The following is a 12,235-nucleotide window of genomic DNA, read 5'->3' as shown; positions in this document are numbered from 1 at the left end:
CCTAAAATGTGCCCCAGTCAGTTATTTATCCTATTCTTAAGTTGTTTTCAGAAAAAGCATCTCTGACTCGTTTTTAAAATCAGTTCCAGTATCTTCCCAACTTGTATCATTGACTTGGTCAAAAGGCAGTTCCACAGATTTGATTAAAGGGCTCAGATAGAAAAGGATTTGTTTCCATATACCTTAAATGTTTAGCGTGGTTGTCTTACAGGCTTCCCAGGTGGCGCTAGTGGTAAATAACCTGCCTGCCAATGCAGGAGTTGTAAGAGATGTGGGTTCAACCCCTGGGTTGGGAAGATTCCCTGGAGGAGGGCATGGCCACCACTCCATTATTCTTGCCTAGAGAACCCCATGGACAGAGGAGCCTGGAGGGTTACAGTTGCAAAGAGTCAGACACGACTGATGCGACTTAGCAAGCAGCATGCATAAGGTCTTATGGGCTTCCCTGGTGGCTCATAGGGTAAAGAATCAGTCTGTCACGCAATAGACCTGGATTCAATCCCTGGATCAGAAAGTGCCCTAGAGAAGGGAATGGCTACCCACTCCAGCATTCTTGTCTGGAGAATCCCATGGACAGAGGAGACTGGCAGGCTACAGTCCATGGGGTCACAAAGAGTTGGACATGATTGAGTGACTGACACATTCCCTGCTTTTTTCATGGTGTCTTATACACAGCAGGTATCCAATATATATTTTAATTTTATTCAATCCAGTAGATATTGAATACCTACTAGGTATAATTAGGATTGCTGGTGATTCTATAGACACATACAGAGCCTCCAGGTAAAGGATGCGTTTTCAAGGACAAGCACAAAATCTGTAACTTTCTTATCTGTAAAATGATAGTGATGACAAAATTTGCCTAAAGGAAGTTTTTTTTTTTTTTTTTTTAAGCATCTTTCATTTTGCTTGGCATTTTGCATGGATCATTCTGTTTGTATTTAGCTTCTATTTTGAAGGTAAATGTGGGAAAAGCAGGTGGCTCATTTGAGAGGTTTATCTGCTGCTTCCATTTCTCTACCTGAGGGTCTGCCACTGCTTAATCATTTCCAGAACAGCCAGGATGAGGTCTCTAGGTAAGGATGCAGAGCAAATGCATTAAATCTATTCATCGATTAGGAACTGATGTGCTGCCAACAGCTTTTGCTACATAAACAGGAGAAAGGAAACAGGAACAATTATGATTTATTAGATGAATCGCTGGGCCAGACTTTACACTCTTTGCTTCCCGTGAGGCTGAAGAACTGTCTCTAGGTAAAACTTAACGTTAAATGCGTTTTGTTGTTGTTCCCTTCAAGAACTTTCCCTTTAGTTGTTTGTTTGGAGGCTTTTAGAATTAATTAGCAGTACCTTGTTTATGTCTGGAATCTACAAGAATTGTCAGAGCAGATTTGCTTCTGGTGCTTTTGCTGCTTCAGAGTTTTACAGATAATTAACATTTGCTAGATTAACAAATAAATGAGAAAAATCTCTAAGAACTTGTGATGCAAGTAAACACGTCAAACTTTCCAAGGCAGATGTGTGGACATCTCCCGCATTTTGAATCTCAGATCTTAATTTCTTCTCTTTGCTTATTTGTTTAGTCATTCATTCAGTTGTGTCCAACCGTTTGCAATCTCCTGGACTGTAGCCCATCAGGCTCCTCTGTCCATGGGATTTTTCAGGCAAGAATACTGGAGTGGGTTGCCATTTAATTCTCCACAGGATCTTCCTGACCCAGAGATTGAATTCATGTCTCCTGTGTCTCCTGCATTGCAGGTGAATTGCTGGGTCATAATCACCAGATTTGGGATATAACATCCATTTTGAAAATTTCAACTCAACAACAGAGCTGGCCACAATTTTCCTTTTAATTATATCCATTCAAGCCCACCAGACAAGCACAAGGGTGACATCCCTAGAATTTTCCAGCTACAAAGTTCCTGGCACTTTGGACTCAGAATTGGCAATACATTTTAGTATGTTGATATTTTTGAACATCAATTATTAAGTCCCATTTTATTTCTACCTTTCTTTGAAGATAATTCCTTGTTCACATCATCTTATGAATTACTCTGGCTGGTGATGATTTAGATTGAAGCCCAATCAATATATGGTTAAGGGCATCTGGAGAGAGAAATTTAGAAAAGAACAGCCATGGTGGTTAGGAAATGAAATAGAAACTAGAAATGGAAATAGAATAAAACAGGATGTGACTTAAACATGTAGATGTTTATCATGTGCCTACAACAATGTGAAACATCCTTTTGGAAGTACTGGATGACATGGTGAATAATAATAGCATAGTATATTATAACATCATGACATAGTAAGTTCTATACTTCACTTGTCATCTACCCCTCCAATCACCTCTGAGATGATAGTATTAATCCCCATTTTATAGATGAAGAAACGGAGCCTCAAAGAAGTTGAGTGATTGCTCAAAAGTCACAGAGCTAGTATACATTGAAGATAGGATTCAAACCTAATCCTGTCTGAACCTAAGCCTTTAACAATTGACTCTTCTCGCTAGGGACCTGCAGTGTTAGGAAGGAGACAGGCATTTAAGTGATCACCTATGACACAATGTAAAATTCTGGAAGATCTATATTTTGTCCATCTGTCCATACAGCCATCCATGCCACCTCATCCTATATCTATGCATCTATCTATCTATCATTTACATCATTTATCCTAGTGAATAAATTCCTCGCTCTTCTGTCCTGAAATGCAGTAGTTCACACAACTTCTCTAGAAGATGGTCCTGTGAGACTGAGCAGTCTGTTGTACTTTATACAAAACAGCAGCTTCTCAGTCAGTCAAGCACCCGCTTAAATTTGTCTTCCTTTTTTGCTTACTCTTCTTTTGCTAGCCCCTGCTTCCCTAGGATTGCTGTTTCTAATAAAGGAGCTAAACTATAAAGTGTTTGCCTCATGTTCTCTATCCTGAAGGGTCTGGACTTAGAACTCAAGTCCGGTAAGGAAGCTGGGATATTTAATTTCATCAGGAAAGAAAAACAACAGTGGCCTCCTCTAGCTGAAGGAGCAGGTGAAAAAAGCATTTAAAAAATCCACTGGGATCACTTTGCCCAAGGATATGACTCTGAGTCCCATCCTAGGACGTTTGTATCTCCAGCAGAGAAAAGAACTCTGGTTGAAGGAACTCAGAGGCTTTCCTCTGCTTTGTGAGTATTTTTCACTGGACTCCACTGCTAGATTTCAGCTCCTATTAGAGAGAGAGAAAAAAAAAAAAATCCTCAGCTAGGTCACCGTAGGGAAAATTACTTCACTTCTCTGAACCTTAATTTCCTTGCCTGTAAAACAGATTCCAGTCTCTGCATCAGAGGGTTTTTGTGAAAATGAAGGCTGTTAGCATTGTCCTCTCTGTCCAGGACCTAGGATCTTATAAAAATTAATATCTGGAACAAGGTTGGTTTGCTGGGAAAGAAAATGTTGGGAGTCATATATAGGCAATGAGGTGCTCTAATGTACAAGTGACTTGTATCATTTAAACTCACAAATCTGCCAGAACTATCACATCCACCTCCTTCCTCACCGGAGAAAGCTGGAAGGTACAATGTTACCATGTTTCTGGAAGGTAGGACAAGGGAGAAGGCTTACAAACAGCAGGAATAGCTACATCATTGTTCAGTAAACATCACTCATACTTTGTAGTTGACCCATTATTTTAGCACAATCTAGTTGATTTTTTCCCCTTTTACTGGCTATTAAGAGACAGCAAACAGAGTGTGGGAACAGAGGATTCTGTCTCTCAGCCCACGTAGTATTCATTCTCCAGGGCATCTTCCTGACCCAGGAATCAAACCCAGGTCTCCCCCATTCCAGGCAGATTCTTTACCATCTAGCCACCAGGGAAGCCCAATGTAGTATTCCAGCACAGTATTAATGGTCATGCCAATCTACCCATTAACATGCTTATTTCACCTGAAGGTGAAATGCTTCCTTGTGAATACAAATTCAAAGAAAACTCTGCTCAAAGAGGCTAAAGAGATTGCTGGTGACCATAATTACATCTCTTTAGTAAGTCCTGAGGGAATAGGGCTTCTAAGTAGGATATGAAAATATGCACATTAATGGCTTCTATGCTAGCTAAAGACAAAAAGGTCTTGTTTCCGAATTTTAAAAAAAAATAGTTTTTAGCTTAAAAGAATAATCTGATCCTAAAACACAGAATTCTTACTGCTTAAAAGTAGGTGACATTTCAAAAAGCTGCTTCCTCTTTTGATCTCCTTCACTTAAACAGAATTTCTTATCAATGAAACCAGTTGGGCACAAGGAACTTTGACAATTGCAACAAAGTAGATTTAAAAAATTTTTCTTTAGTATGCTTTTTTTCATAGATAACTAAGTCCATTTGATTTTTGTATGTCTGGCATTTTAAATAGTATCAATATATAATAAAACATTTTAATTTATTTTTAATGACAAAAACGTAATTTTTTTTTTTTTTCCCCACTGTGCAAACTGCTTCAGTGCCTGCAGCCTACTGGCAGAGGCCAGGCAATAGTTTGGGGCTGGGTTTGCTCTGGCATGGGACACCATGAGAGGCCCAGGGGGATGAGCCAAAAGTATAAAATTATAGCAGAGCTTCCAGATATCATGTGGTACAACACACCTATTTTAAAGGTGAGCAAAGACCCAGAGAAATGAAGTCACAGACTGGACCTCAGAGTCTAAGGCAAAACTGAGGAATAAGGTCTCTTGCTTCTTGACTGCTGTTGCGGAGGTCTTACTATCATTACACCTCACAGATGACTTCCTAAATTACTTCTGTTGGTGGTGATGATGGTGGTATGAATGCCAGAGGGAATTTAAGAATAGGGCCTTGATATCCATATTTTCTAAGAATAAAATACGTTTTTGAACAAGAAAGTAATATTACATGGCAATAGAGGTTTAGGGATCAAAGGCCAGAGACGAAAACTGAATTTACCAAAGGCAGTCACAAAGCTTAGATGAATTACTGTCTTTTAAATCTATATTCATCTTGACACTGATTTTCCTGTTTTATAGTTGATTATTTAAGAGGCTGTTATAGAAAATGCTTCCAAGGTACAGACTAAATGGAGGTGAAGAATCCTAAGGCTACTCTTTTTAATTTTATAGAAGATGCTTCTAGGAAATTAATGTTTTTCACTGTATTAAAACTATGATAAAAAGAGGTGGATTTAAAAAAAAAAATCTCAATAGGAAAGTAATAAATCAGAACTTTTGGGAGCACATTACTTTTTTAGAAGGGCTCCAGAAATGACATGCATTTCCTCCTGTATCCTCTATCCATTTATGGTCTGGCTGATTCAGGTGCTTCTGAGAAACTGGGCTTGAAAAAAACTACCCAAGCACCTGGGAAGTTATGTCACCTTGTAGTTGAAAGAAACCATTTTAGTGTGTCTGTAGACTGTTCTGGCCTTTGGAACATTCATTTAGCAAGGCCAGGTAAATGTGAGAGGGAGTGGGTACCACACAGCTTCTTACCTAATGTGTTGTAACACTATTCTTATCCCTTACAACTGTCTAAAAGAATTCTTTTTTTAGACTTTCTATGCTAGTTACCCCAAAATAAATATTCTGTGGTAGTGAGTTCCTAAAACTAATTACATGTCACATAAAAATACCATGTGTATTTCAAGTTGGCTATACCTCACTCCTTCTTCTTGCATGGATAGTTTACAGATGTTGCTAGGATTTCCGATTGACTAGTTCCTGCTCTTGTGGGTTGTGAAGTTTTATTTTGATTTTTGTTTTCTTTTCTAAACATGGCTGCTAGTACTGTTCATATGTGCATTTTTTTTAAACCTATCAGTATCAGAAATGCACTCTGGGGCTGTGTCCTGCCCTCCTCTCTTGCCCTGTGAAATCCTCCTTTCCTATGGCTTTCAAAACCTGTTCTCTGCTCATGACCCAGATTTTCTGATCTCCAGTCCAGGCTTCTCTGAACTTTTTGAATCCAAATGCCTATTTGACATCTCCATTAGGATATTTTAAGAATGTATCACATTTATCAAACCAAAAAATGAACATCGATGGGAAGGTCAGAAAGGGGATTCAGTTAGGTAGCACCTGCAAGGGTCAGTATATAAGTCTGGTTCATTGTTGTTGCTCTCTTAAGAATGGACCTCCATGAAGGTATTGTACCTTCACAGTAGAAATGGACAAAAATAAGTAGGAAAAATACTGGTCAGGTGGGTAGGGCATTATATTTGTATTTTGAAAGAGATCAAAGCTGACATGAGCATGTGAAATCTCTGACAGTAAGCTACATTTTGTTGGAATATCCATGGAAACTGCTGGTACATTATACAAACACCCCAGCAAATCTCATCGTAGCTCCTTTGACTCAGCAAACACACATTTAGTGTCAGGCACTGTGGAGACCTGGAGGCTATAAATATGAATTGGGAAAAAATCTCTGTTTGCAAAGAGTTCATATTTTGTTTACCACAGGGGTCGTACTATCCCCTAGAAGTTCTGGAAATTTGTGTGGGATTTTCTCTTGTCACAATTTCTGTGTGCTGCTAGATGCCCCAGTGACCAAGAATAACCCCATATTCCACACACTTTCTTTTTCTTGGCTGTGCCATGTGGCATATGGGATCTTAGTTCCCCGATCAAGGACTGAACTTTCTACCCCTGTGTTGGAAGCACAGAGTCTTCACTACCAGACCACCAGGGAAATCCCACACACACTGTCAAATGTCCTACTGATGATGGTATAAGTGATCTAAGCTAAAAAAAAATATTTATCATTATATGAGCCTGGATTCAAACTCCATATATATATATACACAAACACACGTATATATATACATATGTGTATATAATATAAACACACGTGTGTGTATGTGTGTATATATATATACACACACACACATATGTGTATATATATGCACACATATGGGCTTCCCAGGTGGCACAGTGGTAAAGAATCCACCTGTCCATGCAGGAGAAGCAAGAAGAGTGGATTTGATTCCTGGGTCGAGAAGATCCTCTGAAGTATGAAATGGCAACCCACTCTAGTACTCTTGCCTGGAAAATTCCATGGACAGAGGAGCCTGGTGGGCTAAAGTCCATGGGGTCGCACACAACTGAGTGACTGAGCACACACACACACATACATATATATGTGTGTATATATATACACACACACATATGTAGACCTATGTGTGTGTGTTGTAAGATTTTTATGCCTATTGAATTTTCAAGGAATTTAACAACATAAAATTTGATAGAGGGTTGTGCATGCATGCATGCTAAGTCGCTTCAGTCATCTACGACTCTTTGCCACTCTATGGACTGTACTTTGCCAGGCTCCTGTATCCATGGGGATTCTCCAGGTAAGAATACTAGAGTGGATTGCCATGCCCTCCTCCAGGGGATCTTCCCAACCCAGGGATCGAACCCGCATCTCTTAGTCTCCTGCATTGGCAGGCGGGTTCTTTACCACTAGTGCTATCTGGGAAGCCTGAAAGAGGGTTGTATTTTGTTTAAAACTTTAGCGAGATTTGTTCACCATTTCAAAAAATCACAGCCCAAAGCCAACGCCAATCATGGTTTTGAACCCCACGTGCTCTCATCTGTTTCTCATGGTCTGTTCATGACAGTTCTACATAAAGATGCTAATGTATCATTACTTCATTAAATCTTCTAGTGAAGCTTATTTCATTATAAGTCATTTTCTTTTTATTTCTCCTTCATAGTATAGTTATGCCAGTATATTGATTTGAAAAAATTCTGTATGTAGGTAAAAATATAAGCACTCTCAATTTCATTTCAGGAGAGCCAGGGAGTTGCTGCTGCTGCTAAGTCCCTTCAGTCGTGTCCAACTCTGTGTGACCCCACAGATGGCAGCCCACCAGGCTCCCCCGTCCCTGGGATTGTCCAGGCAAGAACACTGGAGTGGGTTGCCATTTCCTTCTCCAATGCATGAAAGTGAAAAGTGAAAGTGAAGTCGCTCAGTCGACTCTTCGCGACCCCATGGACTGCAGCCTACCAGGCTCCTCCATCCATGGGATTTTCCAGGCAAGAGTACTGGAGTGGGGTGCCATTGCCTTCTCCAAGGGAGTTGTTACAAAGGATTTATTTAATAAGCACATGGAAGAAGTCTGATCTGATGGAGAACTACTGCTCCACAAGGTAAGATACACAGATACACCGAATATGTTGGCATCTCTGCTCCATAGTAAAAACATCAGGGGCAGCCAGGCGTCATTAGGCAAGACTTTGAATAATGTAAACATAATTTTTTTTAATGAAAGTACTCTTTCTCTGCAATATACTTCACTGTCCTTTTTTTCCTGGGCTGCAAAGAAAAGACTCAGGTTGAATGAAGTACTTCTGGTCAATGAGATACTGAAGGTAATGCTTCTCACAGAAAGCCTTCATGGAAAGGGAACATGCAGGCAGGGAGGCTGAGGGTTGCTTAGAGCAAGACCCAGCTGGCAAGTGAGTGGATAGGAGGACAAGAATATTTGAGTGTGTTTAGTGCCCCTTTGAGAGACTCTGATATACCTCTCCTTCTAAACTATGTAGATAAAACATCTGTCACAGAACGCCTTCTTCCCTGACCAGTGGAATCTGACAACCTAAGATTGGTTTTAACCTAAGAAGTAAAATTAAAGGCCAGATAGAAATTAGGAATTGTGCTGAGGGTTCATGGGTGATAGAGGCCAGAGAGGTTGCTAGAGACAGAAGTACAGGACTGCTGCGGAGTGTATATTAGATTCTCCTAGAAACTTCAAGTTATCATTCTCTTAAACAAACAAACAAAAAGGCTAGACAGATATACTCAACCACTGGGGGAGGGCAAGGAAACCAAAATAAACATAAGGAGGACCAATGTATCAGGCAGTTGTCCCGAAAAAAAAAATTTACTACCTCCTAATGCTTCACCCCATCCCCCACCCCAAGTCCTAGCATCTTAACATTAATTTAGACCTTCGCTTTGAGAAGGTCAGTGGCTAGTTCTGGAGCTCCTTGATGGGAAGTTTCAGCCACCAGTGAAAATCTAAGACTAGACTAGGATGTTCCCAAAGCATCAGGAGGCTCCTTGAGCAACCATGAAAGAAGTGACTTGGTGATGTCACCACCTCACCTTGCAGAGCAGGTCTCTAACTACATGAGTGAGCATTTCAGAAAGCCCACGACTATGGCATTAGTCCTAATGACCACACCCTCTCATGCTTACCTACCAGCATATCCTCTGCTGTCACAAAAAGAATCTAGAATTCTAGTTTGCCTCACAATTTTATCTTCTTCCACTTCTTAAATTCAGGACGCCTTGATTTTATCTCCAAATAAGAAACATTTGGAATGTATAATGAGAATAATAAACATTCTATTGCTCCTGCAAGGTAATAGTTGGTGGCCATCTCTCCCCCATCTCTGAGCATCATCAGCACTTTGTTTACATAATTCACTTGGGTCTAGAATGTCGACTAGAAGCTAGTGTTACTGTGGAATAGGAACTCTATATTATGTGTGGTTATCTTGCACGTGTGCATATTATTATCTCTATTTTACAGAAAACTAAAACACAAGAGAGATATAAATTGCCCACCATCTTTTATCAAGTAAAATACTGGTATTTGAATTTTGAATTTTGATCCCAAATAACCAAACTCATAACCACTGCACAGCAGCTGCCTTTATAAGGTCTTGGAAGGCAGGATCTTTTATATTCCCAAGTCACCTCGTACTTCCCCTTTTGTTATTCTCATTTAGACATTCTAGTATCTGCCTTCTCCGTTTTGCTGTGTGGTCCATGAGGACAGAAATGGTGTCCATGTTTTCCATTCTGTGTCTCGTATCCAGTGGCCTGCCTGGTACAAAGGACTAAATAGCTGTAATGCTTCCAGTTCTTAGCACTACCTCTTGGTGTTTATGAAAGGGCATCTGGACTCTTCATATGTAACTGCAAAGTATCTTTTCTCACTTATTTATAAAATAAAATCAATCTCAGAAGCTACAGAAGGGAAAGGGAGCACATTCCTATTTGAAGTATTTACTAGGTTCAAGACACAATAAAAGGTTTCTCTTTTGATAATGCTATAACATCTTCAGATCGTATTATCTACATACGTATCTACATCCTTATACAGACCAGATATCAAAACATTTGTCTACTTATTATTTTGGAACACTTAGAATACTGGAGTGAGTGGGTAGCCATTCCTTTCTCCAGGGGATCTTCCTGACCCAGGGATCAAAACCAGGTCTCCTGCATTGCACACAGATTCTTTACCATCTGAGCCACCAGGGAAGCCCATTATTAGATATACATATTATTTAATGGAAATAATGAAATTTAAAAGTTACTGATAATATGTTTATTATTAATCAAATCTTTGACAGCATACAAAAGCCTAGGAAGAAAAAAAGTGTCCCCATATTAATAGCAGAATTATTTATACTAGCCAAAACCTAGAATGATTAAGTCATTTGTGGTATAGCCATGTAATGGAATATTATACAGCACTGAAATGGATGGGCATTTGTACATCCAATACTGGAGATGATCTCACAGTAGAACCTTAAGTGATAGCAGCCAGACACAAAAAAGTACATAAAGTTCATTTACTCATGGATGGCATTATAAGTCAGAATGTTGATTCCTCTGGCCATGACTGTCGTGGTGATAAGAGGAAGCTCAGGAAGCTTCTGGGGTGCTGGTAATGTGATGGTGTCTGAGCTGGGTGCTGGCTTACAAGTATTCACTTTCGGAAACTTAATTAGGTTCTTATGATTTGTGCAGTTCTTTATATGTGTCCTTTTTAAATAAGGGTTCACTTTTTTAAAAGTTCTCCGTATTAGTGAAATTATATTATATATATATAATATATACCCACATATATACAAATATATTTATACACATATATGTATACATAGTACCTATACGTAAGATTAGCTTGCTTAAGTGTGACCTCTTATTAATCTACCTTTCCTTTAGTGACTTTGCTGTTTATTTACTTATTCATGTGTGTGTATCCCAAGATCTAATTGGAGGACTTGCTAGCCTTCCATTCACTCTTAGTGGGTTGGACATTCACATTCAAGCAGTTACTGCAACAACTTTCAAAACACATATGTGGCTTAAATATGGATTTTCCTGTCCTTTCATGAATGTCTGATTCATATCTCAATGCAGTCTACATTTTAGTTTCAAAGGAAATAAGTCATTGGTCACAGAATAATCTACATAGAAATCTTATTAACTTGATTGGTCAAAATGTAAATTTAAGTAAAAGAAGCTAAAAATTACAGACATTCCTTTCTTTTCCAAATTTCCTTTCTTTTTCCAAATTTAAAATAACTTTTAGCCCTATTGAGTGCAGAACCTCAATTATTTAAATCTATTTTGTAACCCAATTAACATTATCTCACTAGTATTTTCCACATTACATTGAAATTGAAATGTCCCATTTTAATAATAGAATGTTATTAAAATTTTAAATTGCACAATAAGAAATATGTGTGTGTGTATGATCTTTTCTCTGGTGCCAATTATTCAAAATTTCCTATAATATTTGCTTAAGTGGCAAATAAGCCACTTATTATGACACTAATGATGTCATATTCACTGCATCCAACTTTTATTCTAATTACAGTAGTTTTAAGAATTATTATTCTTAGCATTAAGAATAATCTCTCAAATTACTTTGATACTATTATTACCGCTAATAATAATAATAAGGATGCCCAAGTTAAGCAAAGATGGTATGGAGCCATCTGAGATGAAGAAAGCCAATAAATAAAATGTATAAAAAAATCATTCCAATAAAAATGGTCAGGAGCTCTTCTTCATAAACCCAGCAGGAACTTTCCAGTGTAAAGGGACACCCTAGGAGAAGCACAATCAGCTTGAAAGAGGTCTCCTGTTCCAACCTGACCCCAGATCTCTCCTGGGAAAGGGAGCAAGTTGAGCTTTGTCCCCATCAACAGGCGGGCAGGTCGGGAGACCAGGAGGCGAGGAGCCTCCGCGGGCGCGCAGAGCACCGCTGCCGGCGTCCCGGGCCAGGAACTTACCACGAGCGCGCAGCACAGCAACTTGTTCATTGCGGTCCCCGGGAAACCTCAGGCGCTCGGAGGCGGCGGCTGCGGGGCGAGCGCTACGGTGCGTCTCGGCTGCCCGTGCACTCATCACTTTATATATAGTGTCCCGGCAACAGGAAGTATCGGCTGGGCTTTGATCATTCATTCCCTATCTGGACCAAACTTTGCACCTTTCTTTTTTAGGAACC

The 12,235-nt window shown here is 39.4% G+C and overlaps 1 protein-coding gene across 1 annotated transcript in view; it reads right to left on the bottom strand.

Moving 5' to 3' along the window:
* The window catches only part of TNFRSF11B (tumor necrosis factor receptor superfamily, member 11b), a 28,242-nt gene extending 16,007 nt beyond the window's left edge, over positions 1 to 12,235 (bottom strand). The window contains exon 1 of the mRNA XM_010863416.1: positions 12,021 to 12,235. Coding sequence (XP_010861718.1) covers positions 12,021 to 12,050 — 30 coding nt within the window. The 5' untranslated portion in view covers positions 12,051 to 12,235. The remainder of the gene's footprint in view (positions 1 to 12,020) is intronic.

This window comes from Bison bison, unplaced genomic scaffold (genome assembly GCF_000754665.1).
Source record: "Bison bison bison isolate TAMUID 2011002044 unplaced genomic scaffold, Bison_UMD1.0 scf7180017864491, whole genome shotgun sequence".
Taxonomy (NCBI): Eukaryota; Metazoa; Chordata; class Mammalia; order Artiodactyla; family Bovidae; genus Bison; species Bison bison.
This window is presented reverse-complemented; position numbering and strand designations above follow the sequence as displayed.